At 40.5% G+C, this 26,964-nt stretch overlaps 1 protein-coding gene across 1 annotated transcript in view; it reads right to left on the reverse strand.

The window, feature by feature from the left end:
• LOC112556882 (low-density lipoprotein receptor-related protein 4-like) overlaps positions 1 to 26,964 on the reverse strand; it is a 454,098-nt gene that overhangs the window by 127,946 nt on the left and 299,188 nt on the right. The window contains exon 26 of the mRNA XM_025226300.1: positions 25,877 to 25,986. Coding sequence (XP_025082085.1) covers positions 25,877 to 25,986 — 110 coding nt within the window. The remainder of the gene's footprint in view (positions 1 to 25,876; positions 25,987 to 26,964) is intronic.

Genomic DNA, 26,964 nt, shown 5'->3' on the forward strand with positions numbered 1-26,964 from the left:
AATTGCGCGTTCTGTCAACAATAAAGCAAAACGATTGTCTGAGGCTGTCAACACATGCTATTTTCCTTTGCTAAAGTCCTGGGAGAAAACTTATCCGTGTCTGTAGGCTCCAATCAGACAAGCCCACCCTCCACCCTAAAAAAACTGTAAGTTGATTGTGGACTGTAATCATACTCCTAACCATATTTGTCTATTGATACAACCTTCACACGTGTATACGTGTATAAATTTCGATATGACAATAACAAATGATATCATATCTCGTCTACGCGAGGTTAACCCACAGAGGTCATTTCCGCTCCGCACACAGCGTCGGTCGCTGCTATAGGATGTAGATGCCCGGACCCAAGCTCGTCTTTCCCCTTTAGTATTGCGGGAATGAGTGAATTTACTATCCAGTCACTGGCTAAAATTTATTTCTGATGGAGTTTCAAAACATTCACTTGCAGTTAACTATTTTAGTTATACCCCCCTTAAACATTCTTACACTCATTTTCCCTATGTATCCATCCTGAAACACTAAGGAGACGATGAAGTACCGAGGTCAGTGAGGTCAAGTCCGCACACAACTGGAATCGGGACAATGAAGCAGAAGTGGAAACAGACAACTAATGTGACACAGGATACACGATATGTAGTCTTATGGAGCTAAAGGACAACAGATGTCAAGAGCCTGGTGGTGAATGTCCAGAGTTCAAGAGATCAACATGAAGTTATTCAGGGTTATCTGGTTCAGTCTCTACTCATTTATGCAGTGACGTCATCAGTGAGGACATTGCGCAATGACGTAAACATACAGCGCACTGTTTACTCCAAGCCCAAAGATAAACAAATGTTGATAAAGTACAAAACGTCCCCACACATGTGACAAGCAGGCTCCACACTCAGAGCATTCACTCTCTAAGCGCCGCCATCTTATTTATGAAGAGATTGCTCTAAATCAGTGATGCCCAACTTTTTACGGCCTGCGGGCCATATTCCCTTCCGACACGCGTGTCGCGGGCCGCTTCACCGCAAAAATTACAAAAAAAAAAAAAAAAAAATAGAACATACCATTTTTATTAGGAAAAAAGTTGTACTTAGTGGGATATTTGAAGCTGCTTTTCCGAAACCAGCTTCTGAATGTCTGGCTGCATCGAAGAAACACCAAGTCTGAGCACTGAATCGAAATGTTCGTCTGCGAGGCGATTACGTAAGATGGGTTTCGCCCGTGTCATCACTGAAAACGTTTGTTGACACACATAAGTACTTGTAAACATCGTGATCATCCTTAACGCTTGTTTTTGGAGATTTGGAAAAGTTTCTGCAGGCAACACTGCGTAGAAAGCAATTGTCTGCATCGCTCGAAATTTGTCAAGTAGGGATGTCTGGCTTTGCAAGTCGATCAGTTCCAGTTGCAGGTCTGTCGGGGCACTTGACACATCTGCCGCAAATGGATTTTCGAAGAGACGTATTTCATCCTTCAAATCATGAAAATCCTTAAATCTTTCCCTGAAATTATCCTTCAAGAGCCCCAAAAGTTCTATCATTCTTTCTTTGGGGAAAGACATGTGTTGCTGCTGATCCTGACGTAGAGATGTACACGTTGGAAAGTGGGCAAGCTCCATCCTTCCCGCCTGCTGAATGAAGAATAGTAATTTCGCTTGAGATGCTGTTATGTCCGCATACACATGAGAAATCAACTTGTCTTTCCCTTGTAGTTTGGTGTTGAGTTCATTCAGATGTCACGTGATGTCGCATAAAATCGCCAAATCCCACAGCCACGAGGGGTCGTTCAGCTGAGGCACTTGCTTTGATTTCTCCGTCATAAAAATGTCAATCTCATGTCTCAAATCAAAAAACCGTTTAAGTACCTTTCCTCGGTTTAACCAGCGGACTTCACTGTGAAAGAGAACGTCTTCATATTCGCATTCTATTTCTGTCAAAAATTCCTTGAAAGTTCTGTGGTTCAACGCCTGTGATCTGATGAAGTTTACAGTGCTGACCACAATCTTCATCACGTGGTCCAGATTCAACACCTTGCCACAGAGATTTTGTTGGTGAATAATGCAATGAAGCCGCAGAGGCTCGGTTCCATTAGACTCGACGACTTTTCTAATAACCCTTGATGCCAGTCCGCTGTGGCATCCAACCATACTTCTGGCACCATCGGTAGTCACTCCCACTAATTTTTCCCAAGGAAGAGCAAGACCCTCTATTACGACTGAAACTTCTTTGAATAGGTCTTCGCCAGTGGTGTTCCCGTGCATGCCCCTCATGGCCGCTAACTCTTCTGTAAGTTCAAAATCGCTGTTTGTACCGCGAATAAATACCAAGAGTTGAGCGGTGTCGGATGAGTCGGTTGACTCGTCAGCAGCAATAGAAAACATTTCCAAACGTGCTGCTTTGTCCCTTAGTTTTGACTGGAGATGTTTCCCCATATCTTCCACTCGCCGTGCAATTGTCGTGCGAGAAAGGCTGACGGCTTCAAATGCATTCTTCTTTTCAGGACACAGTTCCTCCACCACTGCTAGCAAGCACTTTTTTACGCATTCACCGTCGGAAAATGGCTTCACTTCTCTGCTCAAAATGTGAGCAACTCGGTAGCTTGCAATTACCGCCGCCTCATTTTCTTGTCTTTTCTTGCTAAATATTCTCGTCAAGCCTCCAATTTCTTGACGTAACTTAGCAATCTTTTCTGCGCGGCTCGAAGCAAGGATGCCATCATGCTTGTTCTTGTGCTTTGTTTCACAGTGCCGTTTAATGTTGTCTTCCTTAAAAACAGACACACTTTCTTTGCAAATCAAACACGTTGGCTTGCTATCATGTTGTATAAAAAAAGTACAGATCTGCCCACTTTTCTTGGAAGTTTCTGCACTCAGAGTCAACTCTTCGTTTCATCGGCTCTCCCATTTCACCGGCGCACAACTGTCACCCGCCACGACTAAAGGACATTTTAGTACTATGTCACAAACCTGCTGTGTTATTTTCTTTAGATGTCTTTTTTTAGCTAGGAAGGGGATAGGAAATTGGAAAGGGGGAGGTTGGAAGTGTCAACAGTCTGAGGCGGGCCGCGCCATACGGGGATGACCGGCTGATCTGTGTTTGATTAAGTTTGGTGTTGATAGGCTGTTTTGTTGGAACAACAAAGGAAAGAGTGTAGTATTGTTTTGGATGTGTGTGGTGTGACTGTTTTTTGGGGTTTTTTTTTTTCTTGACGGGAGAGGAGCGGACGGGTTTTTCTACTGCAAACATGACTTGAACGACTTGTGGTGTATTCCTGAATTTGCTACTTATCTAAAGATTGGTTTTGTTTTTCTCTCCAGGTTTTCTTTGTGTTTTTATTTCACTTTTGGTTAATTGTTCTTCGTCTACTCGCCTTATCCGCCTGGGGTTCCTGACCAGCGCTGAGTTGAAAATAATTTCAAGAAGATTCCTCGTTTGAAAGGCACTGTAGAGTGCAGGTGACATACTAGATCGAGGCCCCGAAAGGTGTTGAGAGTGAATTTTGTGCAGTTTGACTTTTCTTTAAAAATGGATTCCTTGGTTATTGAACTAACAGGAAAATACACTGCTATGTTAAACTAAAAGTTAGAAGTTGTCTTAAAATACATTTTAATCGAGGTACCCCCAGGCGATCCGTCCTGATTTCCACAGGAAAATGACGTATTGTTTCCCTGTCAGAACCCCATTGTCTTATACCTTGCTAGAAAGCCCAGAGTCTGTATTTTCAATCTGTTTAACGACTGATTCAAATATTAACCAATCAAAACACCACTAATCTCCTGTGGAATGCGGCGTCCCTCGTTCTCAAACACTGGTTTTCTCCAAAAACGAAAATCAAGAATGAAATCTATCAAAAGATTGAGAGACGCCCCTACGTAGGGATAAATACTTCTTCCCTTTTTTTCGGTTTTCTTGGGTTTTTTTTTTCATTATTATTACTAACATGCCGATTTCCTGCACTGTGGGCAGAAGCTTCGCGGGCCGGACGGCACTTCTTCGCGGGCCGGATATGGCCCGCGGGCCGTAGGTTGTGCATCCCTGCTCTAAATAATAGTTTTATTTGCTGAAATCTTTATTGTTTACATAATGTATTTCAGATGACCAATATGACATCCTCACTAATGCTCAGTGCAAATCGCAGTAGGTCCAATTCGCTCCCTTACGATGTCATGAGTTTTTGTTATTCAAGGGAGGTAAGTGGTTATGACAGAAATCTTTAACTAACTTGATTGCAATTAGCTTCCTTAGGAAGTGTAACACTGTTGGAAAGTTTGCAGAAAGAGAGCTGAAAGAGGTGTTCCAACACTTCACTCAACTAAGCAAAGTATCAATGCAAGATATGTTATTTTACAAGAAAAAATCGTGCTTCTCAAAATGTGTAGAAATTTTTCCAAAATATTCGAAATCTCCTGATCACCTTGCGCCTTAATGTTTGGTTGCAATGGTCCACTTACTGGTCAGCAAAAGTGATGTGAGTAGCCCACTAGCGTAGCTTAATCGTGTCTTCGTGCTTTTTCCCGCCATAAATATTCTTTTTATCTTTCCCTCATTCTTTTTTTATATTCTTGTTTGTGTTTTGCCAGGTCATCTAAATAAAAACCAAAAAACAAATGTCTTTTTTGCTATCTAGTCCACCTTTATATCCTTTAATGAACTAACCTCTGTTCCTCGAAAAACATTTGTAAGGTATTACTATCTTAACATATACAAGTGTAAGGTAAACATGAGTCAACTCATCAGCACTACCAAACGAATCATATAAAACATTTAACATGATTCAATTAGTGCTGCAAATAAACCATTCTACCATCAGTACAATATTCACCAACTAAACAAGCTCCAGACGCCTCCAATAAGACCTAGACAAAGGTGCAGACACACGTTGTTATGCTAAGAAGCCACAACAGAGGGCACAGGTCTGGTCCTATAGGAAGACGGGACTGTGTGGTAAGTGCAACTCCGTGTCCTTAGTGGCAAGTTGTCAAAAGGTAAGTCATCCCCCAGGGACAACATGATCATTTGAAGGACAAGCATCTAGTTTTGGTTATAAAGCGATTTCCACGCCCCGCATGATGATGATGATGATGATGATGATGATGATGATGATGATGATGATGATGATGATGATGATGATGATGATGATGATGATGATGATGATGATGATGATGATGATGATGATGATTACTTACCACGGGATGCGAATTCTTAGACTTTCTTAGAGAATCTTTTCCTTTTATATACCTCCACAGTAGAATGTAACTAAAGCTTTCACAACAATATCTACTCTTGCTTTGAAATTTTCTGAATAAAACTCAAAAGAAAAAAACCGCAAACGAATTTCCTTCACCAAACAACTTCCTTGTGAAGAAGTCCAGTCTTCGGGCGCTGAGAACATTTATAAAGTACAAAAGACATCACTTCCTCGTCTGACGAGCCCACAAGCGATCTATTGGTGGAACAGATTTCCTATTCTGACGTCACGGCCATCTCGCAGACATTTGATTGGTTAAACATACCAGGAAGTCAGTTCAAGAGTGGGCGTTACCAACACAAATATTTTCTCTCATTACACAGTGAAGAAACAACCGCAGAGGTAATCATTATTCATAGCCAGATAATTGTGTAAGGGCAAAGTATTTGGCTACCCTGTTAACAGGTTCTGATAATGATGTAATTCACTAACTAACATTAATGGGTATCGGATGTGTTGTCCATCTCACGACTACTCACAATATCTGATATATAGTTTTCCTGATATCTTTCAGAACCGACCTACAGCCTTTTTAGGTTCTTAAGATCGAAATAGGTGTAATCCCACGTCAACTTTTAGTAGAAATCGTGAACTTTGCTGTCGCTAGTGTTAGAACAAATGTAATACACGTAAGCGTCATAATAGTAAACACTCCACCGTCCTTGTTGACAATGCCTCCCCCCCCCCACACACACACACAGATGCACGAAGCGATTAGTTTCCAGAATGCTCGCTCCTTGAAGTTAGATTGGGAGTCCCTGCTTGTTGTTGATTCTCATCACTTCGATCTTCCTTCTGTTCACCTTTAATTAAGCCAGTCTTCTCTGTTTCCTCTGCTAGCTTGTTCAGTTTGGTTTGTACATGCTGCATCCGACGAGATAGGAGACTAATGTCATCTGCAAAGTCCAGATCCTCTAGCTGTTTGGTTAAGGTCCACTAGATACAACTGTTGTTGTCTTGGGTCGTCATGCGTATAATCTAGCCTATGATCACGAGGAAGATTGTCGGTGACAATATTCAACCCTGTCTTACGGCAGTCTTCATTACAGAGAGTTTAGTGACTTTGCTGTAGTTGATAACTTGGCAGGACGAGTCTTAAGGATAATAATGTTTATGAGGTTGAGCGCAATGCCCTAATGGATCATCAAGCTCTAGATCAGTGGTTCTCAAAGTGTGGTCATAGGTCAGGTGGTCCGCGGCTGACAGTCGTCATATGTCAGCAAAGTGATGTTTAAAGTGATGTATTGCTCGCATTAACATTTTAATTACAAATAACGAGGTAGTAGTTATATGTCAACTTATTACTATACTACTGTCACAAGAGTTTTGAATTAAAATGAAACAAATGTGGCAATTTAAATTTGAAATTCATAGTACAGACTGATTTTTAGGCCTTGGTGGTCCACCATATTTTTTACTTAAGTAAAGTGGTCCGTGGTCTGCAATACTTTGAGAACCACTGCTCTAGATTACTTCCCCGTCTACACTGTCGAAGGCCTTTTTGAGGTCCACAAAAGTTATATAAAGGAAGGATTACCACTGGATAGACTGCTCAATGATGATGCCCAGGGGGACGAAGCGTTGAGTGAGTGACCTATTCTTGCTAAACCCTGTTTTTTCTGTTTTTTATCTAGTGCTTTTCGTTAATCTCTCTAGTATTATCCTGGTCAGAATTTTGCTAGAAATGGAGAGCAGCACTATCCCCCGAAAATTGCTGCACTGAGATATGTCTCTTTTCTTAGGTAACTTGACGAGGGGACCTATCTTCAGATCTCTTCTTGGTGTCCAGTCAAGCAGATGCTGCACGGAGCTGTAAAAGGTATTTTTTCCTCTTCGTCTGATGCATTTGCTGTGTCATAGCATGGAATGATGGTGATCTTCCTTCCTTTAGCGTTGAATCATGCTGAAATGAACCGTGGTGAGACTGATTCCCAGGCTATCAGTGCCTTTGTTGCCTCTGTTGACATTAGCAGTGCTACTCCGTGGATGTGATCGTGGTCCAGATCCTTGTGGCCAGAGCAAATAATGGTTTCTCCTGGTGTTAGTCTGGTCTAACCACTTCCATCTGGTTTCGCATAACCCGAGAACCATTATCTTGTATTTTCTCATTTCTCTTGCCACTTTAATCATAGGCCATTCTGATGTTCCAGGCCGCTATCCTGGTTCTTGCCTTGGGCGTCTGGATTCCATAAGACTCACCAGCACGCAAAAACCCCAACTAGAGGGCCAGGGTGGACTATTTTAGTCTGGCCCCTGACAGACCTTTTCAGCTTGGTTACACCTGCCAGGAGCACAAGGCTCCCGCCGACATCACTCTGCAGATCGAAAAGGTGTGCAAGTCACCACACAACTACCAGGTGAGTTGCACCAACTGGTGGTAGTTGAAATGCAGAGTGATTGCATATACACATCGATATGTGTCACTCGCACTCAAGAGAAATGATGATGATGATGATGATGATGATTGATTATTGATGATTGATAATGATGATGATGTGTACAGTAATGTCATAATAAAGCACGGAGAATAATAAGAACCCTCACACACAAAACATAATGTGGAAACTTTACGCCAATGGAATTAAAATTTCGGATAATAAAACATCAGAGAGGATAAAGCAAAGATTTAACAGGATTTTAACTTCCGTAGGCCAGGGTGGAGCTACAGTGAATAGTTAGAAACCTTCGAATGTGTTTTTCACCGATAAGTCATCAGCTTTCGCATCAGGAAAAAATAGTCTTCCTACTTTTCCCATCTAATCCTCTCTCACTTTCTATCTCTCGTTCACTTTTCATACGTTGTTATTTCACTAGCTTTTACACACAACTCTGTATGTGAGGTGGATGAGGAGCTTATTAACTAAACACTACAGGCAGGAAAGACGAATTCAATGCAGATTTTAGCGGCGCATCTTGTCCACAAAGCCCTACAGCAATATCCGTTCCAAGCTGAATCATCTGAGGGTATGTAAAAAGCTGGCAGTTGTAGTTTCCCTCACTTACATCACTAAGTCTCAAAGATAAGAAAGACACAAACTACTCTGAAAAAAAGTCAGTGTCCCTAAACAGGTATCACAAGTGTTAATGGATGGTTCCTGTTTTTAAAATTTTGAAGGAAACTGTTATGCTCTTGTATAATTTCACTTTTTCTATAGTAGTTTCTACTCAAGGGTGCGAATAAGGCGGTAATAGTCATGCTAAGGTATACAGGATGCGCTAGAGCAAGTGAGTATTGTATTCCCCCAAGTGACGTCACAGTTGTACTGTCAGACACTCGAGGTCCTCTCATCAAACAAGCACAGACTGCCGCGGTCTCCGAATGAAGCCTTGCTACCTCGTCTAGATCATATCTTTTTGATGATTAATGTGTACATTAAAACAAGTAATATGTGTTTATGTACAACTTTGAAGTTGCACTACGAATGTTTATGTAAATTTAGTGCAACCACCATGCTTGATGAATTATACTGTGAAGTTAGAAATGACTTTTAATCACCGAAAGAAAAGCATGTTTGAATGCACATTACAGGTTGAAACTAGGGGAGAATGCGAAGAGCTTTAAAAGGGCCCCTGGTGGTGTGTGTTGTATGTAGGAACATTATATTTGTATGTCCTGTATGTCAGTGTGTGTAACTATTTCTACCCTGGTTACTGCGGCGTCTGTGGCATCGGACATCCCTCGTCTCCTCTTGACAAACGACTTTTGGAGTTCGTCACTTGAGCGGTCGACTGAACCTCGTTTTCCCGTGTTGCCTCTCGCTGTATGGCTACATAGAAAGTTTATATATGACTGGACTGAAGCGATAATAACAACAGAGTAGAATTCCATAAGGGTTACCTATGCGACAAACAGACCTGAACATGTAAGTAGCTCGTTTTGCTCGCGATTAAGTTCTCAACTTTAGATGTTTATTGTGGATGTTTTGGACAACACAGAAGATTCCCTGCTTTTAGTTTTCTTGTCCTCCTTTTTTAACAGTTTTGATATTCAGTGACATTGTTTACTAAGCTTTTATCCATTTGCATCAACCTAATCACGAAGCTTGCAGGGTTTCAATTCATGCAGTCAGAGTGTTTGTGTGCGTGTGTGTGTGTGCAAAGAGTGAGGACGGTATCACGATGTTCAAGTAAACCCTGTCTATTGGAAAACCAAACGTTCATCCCTGGATTATAAAACCTCTTCCTGTTTTATCTCATAATTTTTCATTTTGCTAGCTTTTGGGCGTTTGCCCCTTTACAGCTTGTAGCAATAAGCGATAAGGGATAAGTCTTGCGTTGTTTCCGGACTCAACAACCATAAATTTCCGACAGTTTTCATCTCTTGATGAAGCAGCGAGCTCACGACCAAAATCAGGTCCTGTCACTTTGTTACCATGATACGTGCAATACAAACAGATGATACTAGCAATGTTTACCTCTTTTCTGACTACAGTTGTTACCATATGTTTACGAAAGAAGTTAATGTTACGACCATTTATGAGACTAGCCGATTCGTCTGTTTGTAGCATCAGTAACCAGACCTGCTTTCGAGTTCCTTATATTGTGTCAGTACAATGTTTGCCTGATATACACCGGAGGGAGGGAGAGCTGAGTGGACCCTCATACAAACTTGTGCGTGTCTAGAAACAGAAGGGTTAGGTCTGGAGACCCCAACAATAAATTTTGTAAAATTTTTATAGAAAGTCTACTGATAGGTCAAGTTTATAATTATGCTACAATATAAACCACTCTGGTTTCTTGCTTTGTTTGTAGGCATAACAACATAAAGGCTGTCAAGAGTATCTTTTAAAGGCAAACAACAAACTTCACCAAACTAAACAGTTAATCAGACGAATGTAGTGTAAAACAGAAGTTAGCAGAAATAATTTACTGACAGACACTTTTAATAACAAAATTATTTTATTATCCATTAAGGTTTTGTGTACAAGTTCAATATCTTAATTAAAAATGATATAGAAGTGAATACATGTATTCAAAAAACTGGAAAACAAATAGTAGAAGAATAATGTCTGAGTCGTCTGTCTGGGATAAATAAATCAATTTTGATAATGTTTTATCTAAAGCCGTTTCTTGCGATCTCACATGTTTTTCCACAACATTATTGTGTCATGTAACTGAACTCAACATGATCAATTAAAATTGCATTTTATTAATTTTTTAACCAAGTGCTAAATGTCGTTGCACAAAATACATGAAGGATATCCGAGAGGACGAAAGAGACTGTAAGTGTAAGGTAAGTAAGAGCATTAAGAAAAAGTAATAAAATCCAGAAATTATTTGAAAAGCTTATGACCTTGCAGTCTGAGGGACTCGGGTGAACACATCAGATAACAAAATTCTTCACAACAGTCCTTGTTGAGCGGCGACGAGCATGTCCACGTGTAAGATGTGTTCACTCCAACCTCCTTTTCATTCCTGAACTCTATCACTGTGAATCCTCAGCCTGTTGAGGACAGAGCAGCCTGCATCCGTGCCAACATTGCAATGTCTTTGATATAACTATGTGAGCGTCTGTGTGTACCGACATTGTACCCGAAATCATCTAACAGCTCGTATCGGATTACCTGATAAATGGAGTGTACAGTGTTGGGGAAATTATTAACTTTCTACAGACGATAGTCGGAACTTTTTTTTTTCCCTCGTTTTATTGCTTTTTTTGAAAAGATTAAATGTGTTTAAGGTTGTCCGGACCTTTATGTGTAAACAAGGGTAGAAGAGTGTCGCGAGTGTAGCTACATGTAGATGTATACTCATGCTCGCAAACTTTTCATCGCTGCTCTCCTCTCACAAAAAGTTACACCTACCTTTATCTGTTCATTAATTAACAGGAATGTAAGATGGCGCTCGTTAAGAGTCCTGGAGCTGTCTATACTTATTCTTTGTTTCTCTGAGTGGGCTCTCTGAAGGGCTTTCTAATCGAGCTATCAATTTGTTCTTAGATGAATTTTTCTATTTAGAACAATGCTTGTGGTCTACTTATTCATTTATTTATTTAGTTTTGTTTTGGCTTATATTTTTAATTGCTAGCTGGTTTCCGTTAGTAGATTCGGATTGTGAGTTGACTTTTTTTTTATTATCTGTGGTCTCTTTTACATTTAGTAATATTGTTTTTTGTCAAGTTATTAAGTTCTAGATGACATGAGTGATTCCTTGCTTTTAGTGAAAGTTTTAGTGGTTCAGTCTTCCATTTTCTAAAACATTTTTGAGATTCATCCATTTAGATATTTAGTGACATCAAAGTTGCGGGTGTCACTTCTTACAGTCAGTGTGTGTGTGTGTGTTTGTGCAAAGGGTGTGGACGACATTGCGATGTTCAATGCATTTCTGTCTGTGAGGGAGTCAAACGTTCATCCCTGGCTTATTAAACCTCTTCATGTTTTATCTCTTTACTTCCCATCCTGTTGACTTTTGGGCGGCGGCTCACTTTTGACAGCTTGTAACAATAAGCGATAGATGATAAGTACTGCGTTGTTTACGATTTACTAACGACTAATTTCCGCACATTTTTATCCCTTGATGTAGCTGCTAGCAAAGGACCAAAACCAGCGACTGTCTCTGTGTTACCATAAGTAAAATTTACTGCAATATAGACAACCGCTCACACAGTCGGCACAAACACACAGCCACTCGCTCAGCCAGAGGCGGGACATGAACGTTTGATGAACGGAGAGCACAGCAAAGTCGAAATGAACTGTATACATAAGAATTTTAATCACACGTAGATAAAAATGGAAAAAGTAAAACAAAAAAAAGGTAGAGAAATACACATACGCGTACACGCACACACGCAAGAAAAACACGCTTAAACAAACGGTAGAGATGTTAGTAAGGGAGATAATGAAAAATACACCAGCATACACTGCGCTGTACCATCAGAGTTCTCGTCCCTGAGAACTCCAGGCCTAACGTTAGATGTAAAGCACTGTGTACTGTGTTGACACTGTGTACACTGTGTTCTGTTGACAGGCCTGACGAGAGGGGGGACAGGGGGGTCTGGTGTACCCGGGCACGCGGCTGTCAAGGGGGCCCGGCCTTGGTCAGTGGATTTTTTTTCTTCTTCTCCTTTTCTTTTAAAGAAAGGTCTAAGGACAGAACACCCAAGCATTACAGATGCAGAAGTTGAGTTTCAAGTCTGTACAATACAATTTCGGGGTGCTGGGGCCTGTCGTGAGAAGTGTAGTCAGCGGTTATCATATTCTCGCTGGACAAGCCAAGAGGTGACGGCCGCTGGACACCAAAGATTTTATCGCGTGTCAACCGCCCTGAAGAACGTTCGTGCCATGAGATTGCTGGCTACAGGTGCCACTAAGGGGAAGGGTGGGGTGGAGGAGGGGGCGGGCCCTGCAAGCAAATCGGACTTAACAGTGGAGATCAGGCAGGTATGTTACTGATGTGTGCACTGGCCACTCTGTGAACCGACATGGTGGGGGCCCGCCCCTGGCGCTGCAGCCTGTAAGCGAGAGACATCAAGGCTGCTTTTTTTCGTAGTTACTAAGCAACAGACTTTTTTTAACCGTATCTCCATCACCAAACAAACAACTACATTAGTCTACACAGTAGATCCTTGATACAATGAGACTATTTTATCCTGTAATACTATCGCAGCCAGCAAAATAGAACACATTATTGCAAAACATTTTAAAAACTGCTGTCCCACAAATATTAGGTTTATAAATTGATCACGGTGGTGTCGCGGGAAGTTTGGAGCTGGAGGAGGATGATAAAGAGGAGGCTAGCATGAGAAAGGTAATTTAAGAGTAGAGACAGTGTTCGCACGGTGGGTGGATGGCCCGTATAAAGGTAGGGAGGAGAGTTATGTCACCGGAAAGGGGAGGACTCGGACTACTGTAACTAAAGGTGTGGGACGATCGCACGACCACTGGCGATGTACCAGCATCGCCCTGTAATAACACATCGGCCTCCGACCTTCTTTTGCTCTTTGCCGACAAAGCCCCCGGTAAAAAGGAGATACTATCTACCCACCATCCGTCCCCCAAAGCACCCTCGGAATCTTTCTTATTGTGCGCTAGTTGTCTTCAAGGAAGCTGTCATATATGGTGCTGTATACAGTCAAATCTCGCTACTATGCCACCTACCGGGACCGAGCAAAAGTGGCATAGTAGCGAGAGTGGCATAGTAGCGAGGGTTCGTAAAAACGGCTTTATTTGCTCAAGTTACTTGTCAGTCCTATGCTCTCAAGAATCGTCGGCTGGCGCTAGCTGTCTCCTCTCATTCTCCCCCTCGCCTCTTCATCCTCCCCCACTCCCAACCACATCCGCGCACCTGCATCCTGTCGCTAGTCGACTCTGTTACGAAATTGAGTATTCTTAGTTTGACAGGGCCTTGGCGGAAGTGGCGATGTCAAGGTCAGGGCATACTGCGTCTTAATTTTTTATATATTTGTTTAAATATTTTTTTTTTATTTTGTATTTTTAGCATTTTAGAAGGGATCTATAAAAAGCTGGGGTAAACCTAGGTGGTCGTTATTCGATTTTTTTCTGAGTTGGTACTCTGTGTGAGTTGGAAGTAAGAGAATGTAAGTAGCCTGTGTGGCAGTCCGCTGATTATGTGGTTATAACGTTGAGTTGTTGAACATTGAAATAATACTGAGAAATATTACAGTGTGAGCCGCTGTATACATGTTCTATTCCTCTGTTCAACGGATGACTGAAGTGACTTTGTACAGGAAAGTGTGACACCGCAGATTTTCAGATCTTTAAACGAGCCAAGTTACCGCTAAAGTCGTAACAGACTCCCTCCAGCTCTCCCTCTGTCACGTGACTGTCACCCGGCCAGCGACCACCCCCCATCGCCAGCCTCCACCCTCCCTGTGTGCGTGCTATGTTCCATCCCCCCTAACTGCGATGTCGCACACTACCATACAGTATAATAATCGAGTTTATTGGCAAATAGCATTTGACAAGGCAGGAACATCAGTGTCAATGAGAGTGACTAGCGTCTCAAATTGACAATAATGAAGTTTGTGAGAAAAGCTCATAAAGTTTTTAGTCAGCAGGTAAAATGACAATATTAGTACTGTATAACTTTGTTCTAGGAACTATTACGATTCAGCTAAAATATGCTACACATTTCTATTTTTCTGTCATTTTTACAAAACCTTCTAATCTCCTTAAATATTAAAAGTATTAACACTTACTAGCTAACTAGTCTTTAAAACAGTTGCTTTGTCTTCTAAAACTGAGCACGTATTTTAACGGCTAGTTACTGATGGGGGTTGATATGCCTTCACAGACTGTCACTAGTTATAGTGTAGGTTATATCAAAACTATGCAACTGTCACAGGAGGGTTTGTATTTTTTTTTTAAGTTTCTCGTGACTCGGTTAATAATCCGACCAACCGTTCTTTGGGAGACGCCTGCAAGATCAGCACACATACACACAGACCGCATTCTGAAAGGTACCCGTTGCATAAAAAACGAAGGGCAAGACACACTTACATTGTGCCCCCGCGTGTGCGGACGTTTTGCCGACCTGACGTTTCGCCGCCGGACGTTTCGCCGCATTATGTCAGAGAGAGAGAGAGAGCTTACTTACTTCTCAAAGAATGAAAGTAACTGCTAGATTACACAATAATTCTTTATTTCAAACAAATTTTACACACAGACTTCACAGACAGTTCACTTTGATTGTCACAGATTATGCGCAACAGCTTTGAGAAAAAACATTGATACAATGGCGAGAGAAATGTGTGAGCTAACGGTTCACATGAGGAGGGATAGTGAGAGAGAGAGTTCACTGATACATTGATACAATGGCGAGAGAAATGTGTGAGCTAAGGGGCGTCACACACTTGACTTCGGCTAAAGGTCCCGCGTGAAATGCCGAAATGAAGTGCCCCGCGCCGAAACGTCCGGCGGCGAAACGTCCGGTCGGCAAAACGTCCGACTCCGAAACGTCCGGCGGCGAAACGTCCGGTCGGCAAAACGTCCGACTCCGAAACGTCCGGCGGCGAAACGTCCGTCGGCGAAAAGTCCGTGTACCGTGCCCCCGATTTGTAATTACTAAGTCTGCTTGTATGTCATCGACTATCTCCAGGATAGCATTATGTCGAAATCTTAATCAGGACGGTCACTCAATCGTGTCATTGTACTCATTTTGCCTCCTATCGTCTATTTACATCCTTATTCGTTATTTGTTTGTTTGTTTGTTGGGTTTCTTTTTTGCGAAAGCTTCTGCAGTGAAACAAATAAGTTTTTATTATCTAGTACACCTATAAATCCTTCAGAGGACAAAGGTTTGTCACTCGCAACAGTTTTGCAAGGTATTACTGTATTAACACATGAAAATGTAAGAGTAAACATGAGTCAACTCATCAGTATTGCCACATGAATCAGAAAAGACATTCAACGGGATGCAATTAACACAACAACACCACAAATAGACAATACTGCCATCTGCCTGATATTTACTAGCTGAAAAAACAAGCTCCAGACGCCTGCACGCAGCCCTAGACCAAGGTACCTGACACACGCTGTTATGTTAAGAAGCCCAAAAGATGCCACAGGCCTAGCCTTATAGGCAGATGAGATTGTGTGATCTGTTAAACTCAGTTTCCTTTGTGGGACGTGGTTATAAAGCGAAGATAAGTCATTGCATAGTAGTTTCAAAAAAAAACATCTTGTTTGCGGTTATAAAGCGGTTTCCAGGCCTAGCGCATGGTGTTTCACCCTAGAAGATGTAGTTATAGAGCGACCACTTCGTGTCCTACGGCAAACATGAAGTAGTGCCTGGAGGATTTGGGCACCACTTTTTAAGTTCTGAAAACACTAATCTTTGAGTTCTCCATTTTGACATGAGAAAAGCTAACTACGCTCACTTATTAACTACGGCCATAGGGTTGCTGGACAAGTCACATATCGAACATTTCCAATACTCGTCAGATTCCATTAAATAGTCCGAAAAGTCTGACGACTCTGATTTAAAAATAAATAATTTAATCTTTGTCCTTAATGTTTGATGATGATGATTGCTGATGATGATTGATTGATTGATTGATTGATTGATGATGATGATGATGATGATGATGATGATGATGATGATTATAAACTCACCTCAAGATGTAATTTCTCCGATCTGTTGACACTGATTTTAGCTCTGGTTTATTCACAAGAATCTAGCGAGAAAACGTGAACTACACTCCTCTCTGTAATCAGTTCTGCTTCTCTGTTTAACGTTAACAAGAGACAACGGTCACCAACAAATTCTCTTCCTTCTTCTAACAGGTTCCTCATCTAGACGAGAGATGAACGCCATTGGTTTGTCAGTATACAAAGACCCTTTTGAGCTTAGAAGGAGGAAGTATTTACACCCTAGCTGTTTAGAGCAGTTTCACAAGTCCAAAAAAAACCCTTATGGCATTCTGGTATTAACTGAGAATTTTCTAAAGGGAATAATCCTGTATTTCGAAAGCTATTATTGAGAAGGGAGAGGGAACAAATAGGATAGAGAGACGGACAAAAAGATGAGTTTACTTAGTACCTTAACTGAAGAGGAAAAATGATGGCCGCCTGCATTTACTAATACCGCGATGTCGCGGTCAGCTTTTCTTTTCCCGTGTTGCCAACTTTGTGTACTTTGTGATTTTAACAAGTTTTGTGCCTCCCCATCTACCATTACACCTGACTTGTATTCTTCTTCGTGTACCAGTATCTCCCCGTGGGTTTAATCAGGTAACATCAGAACAACGTCTGTTAACCCAGTCGACAAAACCGATCTTTTGGCATGCGACACTTTATATTCTTGACCATGATGTCGATATTTTATTATACCTGACGAGATAAACTTTAAAAGATGCTTTAAAAACCATGATGCCTTACAATGTGATATGAGAGATACAGGAATGCATATTAGTTCATCTACTGTTCGATGATGCCTCTTGGATGTAGGTAGAAAATCCAGACAAGCGAAAAAGTCTTGACAAAGCGATGACAGTCAAGCACTGAACTCTGTAGAATAGTTGTATTCAGTCATTTTTTGTCAAAGGGAAGCAAAGTCAGCACATTTGGAGGTAAAAAGCTGTGGAATGCCCACATGGACCAATGTTTAGATGTTTTATCATGTTTTAGCTGTCATGATGCGCTAAAAGCAAGACATTGAACAGCTCGGCAGAAGACTTGTTCCAGACTTGGACAGGTTATTTCCTAATGAATCTGACATTTTCCAGCAAGATCTAGACCACTGTCAAAATGTCAAGAAAATAATCAAAAAATCAAATAAACGTACTATTCATTGTATTTTTACTATTGTCTTGAAAAACGTGAACTGATTTTTTAGACAGTTTTCTGGGTTTTTTCAATGAATTGTTACAAGGTTGTGTGTGCGCCATTAGCAATCGAGAGAAATAATTACAATACAGATGTAGGCACTAAATTGATACTATACTACACAGAATAATACGAACACACACGCAAACGCAAGCAGAAGAACTTGCAAACGTTGTCTTTAGAATGACAAATAGGATGAAAAAAATATTAGGATAAACACAGAATTCATAGGAGCTGAGCCAGGGCTGAGGTTCAGTAAATATTTAGAGACATCCGTGAATGTTTACCTTAATTTTTACTGAAGTCGCTTTGGAGACAATTCCTGTGCAGAGACATTAGCCAAACACGTGTCCGCTGAAGTGTAGAGTGCCCCAGCGCGCTCGGAAGAAAGCCCAAAGCCTAAAGCCTTGCCTTCCACAACCCCACTTCTGAAAATGTGACAAGTTTTTAACGCAGTAGAGCTCAAGCTCATTATATTTTTAAACAGCAAAGGAAACTTGAGTGGCAGAGGTTTGTGTCCTCGTTGTCTTTCCGCACCACTTCCCAAGTGGTATGGGACGCCATGAGGAAGATAAAGAGATGGTTTCAAGCAGGCTCAGTAGGCCATCTGTGGATTGTAGACTCTTTTCTTCAAATGCACAAAATGTTTCTAATTCCTTGACATTCACCATTGCTCACACTTCCTCCTCTTCTCACATGTTGACTCATCGTCCACAGGTCTCTCTCCTCCTTCTAGACATCTTTACTTCTGATTCTGTTGGACTTTTACTCCCTTGGCTTCGGGGGTCGTATGCCACTCTTCATCAAGAATTTTATTTTCTTTCGCACGGACTCTTTTCAAAGTTTGAGTCGGTCTGTCCTGTCTGCTCCTGAAGAACAGGAAATGGGCGAACATGAGGGTTGAGTTCTTTCACCAACTCTTGTCAACATCCAAATAGATTCAAGTGTTTGTCTGTCCAGTTTAGGAGGCCTCGTTATTTGTAAATGACGTATGTAGATGACGTAATACGTAGATGACGTTGTATGTAGATGACGTTGTATGCAGATGACGCTGTGCCACCGAACCACGTGATCTACATAAAACATCACTTACATGTTTAAGATGTAAAAAAAGTCTATAAATAGCTGTGTGACTGCCAAAAGACTTGATAGTGATAGTAAACTGGGGAGATATGCAAAACGACTGATGGTCTGCTGCTTGTCTATCCGGGTTGGTGATGAGAGACTGACAAAAAAATGCTGAAAGACGTACTATTACATGACTTATTACATTATATTTATATACAAGAATTATATTTCTTGCTATGTTCAATACTGTGTTTTATCTGTTTTAGATATTTATACTGTTGTGTATCTTTTGTATATAGCAGTGATGCCCAACCTTATTCGGCCTGCAGGCCAGATACATTTCCGACATGCGTGTCACGGGGCGCTTCACCGCAAAAATACAAAAAAAAGAGCAGATACCATTTTTTAATTAGAAACAAGTTGTACTTACCATTAATTATGTAGTAATTAGTGGGATATTTGAAGTTGTTTACCCGAAACCAACTTCTGAATGTCCGGCTGCATCATAGAGACACCAAGTCGGAGAACTGAATCGAAATGTTCGTCCATCGAAAAAAATATTGGGAGACGCCCCTACGTAGGGATAAATACTTCTTCTTCCCTTTTTTCGTTTTTTTTTTTTTTACAATTATTATTAACATGCCGATTTCCTGCACTGTGGGCAGAAGTTTCGCGGGCCGGAGGGCACCGCGTCGCGACCCGGATATGGCCCGCGGGCAGTAGGTTGGGCATCCCTGTTCTAAAAGAACAGAAAGAATAAATATCAATCAATTCACATTAAAACTGAATAAAAAGAGCAAGAAAAAATAAAATATCTTATCTAGTCCAAAGCAAGACCAGTTGGACTTGTGAGAAAAGATGATTCGGAAATGAGTGTCTCACAGTCCGAGCCGTCATAGTTACACCTCTCAATTTTACCCTCCTCAGAGTCACTCCAGTACATCACACTGTTTTGCAAATAATTGTTTATTAAACTAATGTTTATATCTTGACGTTTTGAAAAGCTACTCAAACTCTGTAAGCTGTCAAATTTCTTCTGTTTATTCTTCTATTTTTTATTCTCGTTCCTTACACACTCTCTTTTTTGTTTCTTCCATGTTATTACGATGTCTCAAGTGTATCATTATTAGCATGTAAATAACTCATCTGTGTACATTTCATAAATAAAGTCTCTAACATTAACTGTTATATTATTTGCCAGAATTGTAAAAGTAATAAAGGTAAGGAGCATAATGTGTTTATAATTATTTACAAATCTTATTATAGTCACCCATTGTTCAGATCAATGTCTATAGGCAGCACAATGTTTGAATCGACGACAATCTGATGAGTGTTGTTGTCCAGTGATATCATTCCGATGACTTTGTTGCCGTCGTCGGTGTAGAATAGTAGCCTCGACACAGAGTCCACAGACAGGCCCCATACCACCAAACACTTTAATTTTTTCGTCGTCTCATGTTGATTTTATCAGTCAACACGACTGGCTGACTGGCTGATGGTGGTCTGCTAGGTTTGCTGGTTTGTAACAGACAAGCAGGTTACATATTATAGATTGAATAAAAGACCTGATCATCATAATACCAAACAATATATCTTTATTGTCCATTATTGTTTACAGCAAATATAAAAATCTTTCTTCTGATCTCACAAGCAATAAACAACAGTGGCATCCCACACGCCGGTACAATTACTTCAGTTATTCTTAAATCATCCTCCTAGCAAAGATTTTCAGTTGCAGCAGTTATTACAGTCACCGAGAGTAAAGACAGGGTGATCGGTGGATGTATGGAGGCCTTGTAACGGGTTCCTGTGTGTGAGCCGGAGTCCTTCCTGTGAACAAACATCACAATAACCGTCACTTTCACTGGTGAGACACAAACTTACTGACAGAGCTGGGGATAGGAGGGTGCGGGTGCTACGGATGTTGTGTCGGCTTCTAAAGGCCCCGCAACTCTATTTGCTAAAAGTCCCGCATCCCGCTAGCGCTGGCTCAGCTACTGACATCATCATTCTGTCAACAATACAGACAACAGGACTGAGCATGTACACGTACGTTCACATTATGACAGCCAATAAGAGAGTTGGAACCATCTATTAGGTAGGCGTATGTATGACCCACGTGTACACGTACCTCTGTCATTGTATGGTGATCTTGTAGGCATGTATGTTGTGAATAGAAGGAGTTGATTCATCCTGATTTGGGAAAAATAGTAATTTGCCGAATCTCTATTAAGTCATTAGAAAAAAAGACACACCACCAGTTATGTGCTAAAAGTGTTTTTTTCTCTGGACCAGTTGAGCTCTTGCTTGCTTCATGAGAAAAAAAATCTCTGTCGTTTATGTTTGTTGATGTGTCTCTAGCCGTTTACTTGCTGATCTGTTTGATTAAATAAAAGGCAAGATTATAACAATAAAAGACATCTTTCTTGTTTTACAGAAGATACAAAAAGCTTTGTTTGTTTAGAGCTCACAAGCAATAAACGAGACAACAGAGCCACCTCCCACACACCCATACAATTACTACACTCACTCTCATATCTCCCTCCTAGTAATGGTTATCAGTGGCAACAGTTATTACAGTCACCGAGAATAAAGACAGACTGATAGATGGATGTATAAAGGTCTTGTTGAACTTAACAGATTCTACATTTCATAACTGAAGACGCCGAAAACGTTCCTAACACCAAGCAGACTACTTGAAGTGTTTCATGCTTTATCTTCAAATAAATGTGATCAAAAGTGTGAAATCAGTTTTTTGTAAATTAAAAAACTGGCCATGAATCAAAAATGGTAGATCCATTGCACATTACAGAAGATTATGAAAATTACAGACCTTCAAGTTTTCATGTTTATGTTACGTGGGAACAAAGTCTTGCAAACCATGAGACTGATATTAAACAAACTCATTTTCTTACCTTTGTATCGACGAGATAAAAGTCTGTGTACACAAAAGACACGAGAATGTTCTCGTTCTTCACGTTTTCAGAGAACAGTTCTCACTGTGCTACCACAGATAATCAGCAAATTTTCTACGTTTTCATCGAGCGTTGCTATAGCGAAAGCGAAACATTGTGTGACGGTGTGTAACCTTTGCCCTGTCGCCGCAACAACCAACCGACGATGTCCGAGGAATTTCCTTCTCACAGAAAACTGTAAACTTGGAGATTATTTATGACATGAGTCGTACTTGTAACTATTATGTCTGTCATGTTTAAAGTGTATTCAAAGTAATTAATGTTTTAATCTATTTGTTATTTTGGTGCATTTTTGTCATGTTTATATAAGTAATATTTGCTGATGTTTACTTACATTTCCTTTTTTTGATGAAAACGATGAGAATGGCGATACCAGCAGTTACTACCAAAGCAACGATGACGCCGACCAAAATCTTGTTTAGAGTCTTCAAACCATCAGAGTCTGTTTCTACCAAAATGTAATAAAAGTAATAAGAGCAATTACAACCTTGTGTATGATATATTTCCTCTTCCGCTATAAAACACACACACACACACACACACACACACACACACACACACACACACACACACACACAAATTTCGGTGTAATAAGCGCACCTGTATATAAGCCACACCCACTACAACTTGCTTTTAATTCTCTGCTTCATTTTGTTTTTGTTACTTCAACACCTCACGTAGGTTACATAATGTTTGCTTGATGAACATGTTTCTCACATCTGTCGTTCTGCATACTATGAGCTCCAGAAGATCAGCTATATTCGCCATACTCTGTCCATCTCACCACCAAAATTCTCAACTACACATTTGCTCTGTCTAAACTAGACTACTGTAACTCTCTTCTTGGTGGCTGTCCACAGGACCTCATTGTTAAACTTCACAAAGTCCAGAACTCAACTCTTCATCTCGTTCTCCGGACTCGCAAATGTGAACATGTCACAATACTTCTTTCTTCTCTTCACTGTCTAGCAGTTACAGCTACAATAGACTGCAAGCTCTTCACTCCATGCTATGGATTCTTTGAAGCTCATCCTTCCCTTCCCCCACTACTTTACTGAAATCTTGTCTGTCCACACTCCTGCCCCAAACCTTGGTTCCTCATCAGACTCCTCATTCCATCCTCCCTCCTACAGAGACTGGCTTATAAACCACAAATTTCTACAACTTGAAAGCTGCATGGAAATCATTTTGTCTCGTTTATGGCATGAACAGGGTGTGTGTTTGAAACACTTATCTGAATGCTTCAATTGTGTGCGGCTTTGATTATAATATGTGAGCAGTTAACATTGTAACCCTGAGAAGTGTTTAACATGGACTTCATTGAAAAATCCATCGGAATCTGAAAAATGAAAAAACCCCGCAAAGACATCCCACAGTTGTTTAAGCAACAGGGTTTAAAGCCGGGGACAAAAGTTGTGGCACATAGTATATAGTCCACTTTTGGTGGTACATACATTTTTAAAACAATCTTTTTGATAAAGCTTTATGTGGGTCTAAAAGCTGATATTATACAATTAGTGAAAGATTGATATCAAATACTATTGAGTGTTAGTAAAAATGTTAAATAAAATGTCTCCGAAATGCTTTTTTTTTATTTGAAATGTTGGAGCTAAACACAAGTAAATGGGACAAAAGTGAATATTTAACACTACCTGTACTTTCACTTCTTATTGTGTGATCGCTTGTTGGTGCTGGTGGGGTAGATGCTGAAAATAGAAACAAAGGTTGTAGGTTGTTGTAGCTTACGAAATAAGATTTTCACATCAGTCAGTTATGAGATACAAATATCAAATATCAACGTACACAGAAGGATCTGACTCTCCTGATGACATACTAGTACAACACCTGTACTTGTCACGAAAAGTAGTCTTTACTCTGTTTTCTGTGCAACTTGATTCTTTTCATCTTTTATCGACAGTCTTATCACTGTCCTTGCCACGCCTAACACTAAAGCATACAGAGAGGTCTGATGTTATGGGAATATATATCTTCATTACTACATCCACAAGGACATTTTGAGTCAGGAAAATCAGTACATGGGACCTAATTACAAATGACTGAGATTTAAAAGCTGAATCTTTCAATACTACCTGTACTTTCACTTTTTGTTGTTTCTTCCCTTGTTGGTGTTGGTAAAGAAGATGCTGAAACTATAAATATTTAGTTGACTGTTTCAAATACAAATAGAACTGAAGGTTGGCAACATAAAGGATATTAGTTCTTTCAAAATGGAGTTTGTCCAATTTCTAGATTAGAGCCAAAAAACTTTTTGTTTGTTATGATATACAAAAGATCCACGTACACAGACGGGTCTGACAATCCTTATTGTATAACATACACATAAAAAATACACGTTCAACATAGATGGTGAAGCTTTGAATTTTCGTACTTTGATATCATATTTTCCAATAATTTAATGTATGTGTAAAGTGCAAGTGTGCTTGTGAGTGTGAATAGGAGAGATTCCAAAGGCTAAGGCACGTGACAAGTGGTAATTTATGTTTACAGACTGTTAATACATTACAAATAAAACTACTAGTATTAAAGTTGAATGAAATCGATGAAATCCGTTTATGTTCTTTTTATAAGGTAAGTATATTTCTATACTATTTTTAAACTCCATTTCCAGAGTACGTCTGTATCTATACACCCCTTAAACAAGAAAGTGGGGGAGGAGGCTATGTACCAGCGTAGAGATGTGTGGGGTAGAAAAGTATGGGTGTTAGGGGAGACAACCTTAAGTTGATAGATTCGCCAAGAGACACCAGCCGGCTGGCACAACATCAATCAGAAGACAGGGACACCTGAGGGTCCCACACCAGGTCGACTGAGAGAGGATTTAGTCACCTGTCGACGACACCACTTGTAGGCTGTGTAGAGGGTCAGTAGAGTGATGTTTCTCTTGACAGTGGTGGCTACCTGATGATTGGATGGTGAGTGAGTGACCAATAGCATCCCTGGTTGTGTGTGTCTGTGCGCTGTGCGAAACAAAATACAGAAACGAGGACCTAGCAGGTCACCTCTCGGCACGACATCAGTGGACGGAGCAGCTGGTGAGCAGTTGAATCGACTTCATCATCTCTAATGCCGACTTTACTTGTATTTCGAGACCGGGTCTTAAAAACAAACCTGAATCGCTTGTGTATTGTTTCAGATATCGGAAGATGTAGGTGATATAAATGTAATCTGTAAATTTCAGCTGTCGGTTTTGACCCACTCGCTGAGAAGACCACTAGAAAAGACAGCTAAGCTAGTTGAGCAATGTTATGTCTGCTCTGTTTTCTATTATGTAATAAACGGATCCTTTATTAAGCGCATAATGACGATCAAGAAGTGATATGCTGAAAGTGCTTATATCAAGGAGACAAGGAGAGAATACGACAGAGAAAGGATAAACTAGGCAGATAAGGAATAAAACACAAACATTGAAGACACAGTGGAATCAGAAAACAAAGAAAATGATGGAGAGTGTCATGAATCTGCAGAAGAAGAGCAGGCGGACAAGTCAAGTGACAATAATCACAACTATTAACAACAAGGGCAAATGAAGAAAAACGAAAAGAACAATAGTTTGTCATTATTTGTGGTTTGATTTCATATATTATCCGTCTTATTGTTTGTGATACGATCTCGTGTTGTAGTTATGACATTTTTAGCTGAGAGCACCGGGTACATTCAGTCATAATCACAACAGAACAGGGTGGACAAGGGGTGGAAAAGCAGCAAAATCAGTAAATGCCATTGGAAGAATCGTGTATTAAAAAATGTAATTTTCAGACCAGTGACAAGTCCAATTCATCAGGTGGTAATGCCAAGCACATATATAAGTTATCTAAGTACACATCTAATATGTGTCACTAAACCTGCCAGTACCAACCGGTAAATACAGGCCTTTGAAGTTCAGATGCCTAAGACGGAGGATATGATTCTGCTACAAGGAACACAAAACCAATCACTTAGTACAGAACACGGTTGACACTCTGGGACATTGGGAACCGCTTGTCGCTACAGTAAAGATAGTGGACTGGTCTGGTGTTGTCATGTGTTGTCTAGCCACCACTCTAAGATCTATAGGAGAGGAAGGGAGGCTGTAGTGGACAATAAAACAATGAATGGCGAATTTGAAGAAGTGGACCATCTCATCACCGCTCAAGACATGCACAAGTAGTGTGGCTAAACAAAGATCATAAAACACCGACAGATACAGGAAAAATTAGAGAAAAATATAATTTCCTCTCCATTTCTATATTAGACTCACCTTCTTGCTTTAAATTTCCGACCATTAAAGAATGTTTACTGACCTTTATGTATACTTTCCTCGGCATAGACACGAACATCGTTTACTCTGCTATTAACTTGTACACTCGCCCTCATTGTTCCGTTCTTGCCAATGCGATAGATGTGTGTTGTTTGTGACAGATGCCTGATAGTAGTTCGCCGAAACACAAACAGAAATACAAAATATAACACAAAGTATCGTAGACACAGAGCTACAAAAGTAGCAGGCATTTGACTACCACTCAACAAAAGGTGAAGTACAGGTAGTCCTCGGGTTACGACGGTCTCGAGTTACGTCGTTTCGTGGTTACGACGCTGTAAAGTGTAAACAACGCTCATTCCGACTTACGAGGTTTAGCGTCGTAAGTCGAACTGTACGTGATCCTCATTCCACGTGCGGCGGAAGTCATAAGGCAATCTGAGAAGGGGAAACAGCAACAGAAATTGGCAGGTCATTAGGACTTAGTCGTTCAACTGTCGCTACGATTATCAAGGATAAAGATCGCATCCTTGAACACGTGACAGGATCTGCTCCTATGAAAGCGACAGCGATAACAAAGCGTAGTGTACTGCACAATATTTTACTGTACTTATGTTTATTGATAATTATGTAGGGTACTGTGTTAGGATAGGTGTTTGGATAGGCTAAGTGTTTGCAGTACTGTACTGTTATTATGGTTCAGTACTGTATGAACGTAGGATCCGACTTACGTCGAAATTCGGTTTACGACGCCGCGTTAAGAACGGATCACAGTCGTAAGTCGAGGACTACCTGTACAAGTATTAGTGAACCGTCTTTAGGTAGGTAAAGTAAAATGTATAATCTACTTACTAATCCACATCTACAGTCCAGCTGCTCAACCTCAGATGAATTATTAGTGGTGTATGTGTGTCTGTGTGTGTGTTGTACGTGCGCACATGCAGCTCTTGAATAGTCTTGATGTAATTTTGTCTGTTAATATATATCATTGCCACTTGCTCAAAACGTCTTCTTTTTCATTTGCTCACATTTTTCGCTGTTGGATCTTTTCAACGCTCAACTCTGCAATCAACTTCTAAACTTGTATTTATTTTTATTTTAAACGTCTATGACAAGAGCAGCTTTCCACGTTCAAAGTTCCCA

The sequence above is a fragment of the Pomacea canaliculata genome, linkage group LG2, assembly GCF_003073045.1.
Source record: "Pomacea canaliculata isolate SZHN2017 linkage group LG2, ASM307304v1, whole genome shotgun sequence".
Taxonomy (NCBI): Eukaryota; Metazoa; Mollusca; class Gastropoda; order Architaenioglossa; family Ampullariidae; genus Pomacea; species Pomacea canaliculata.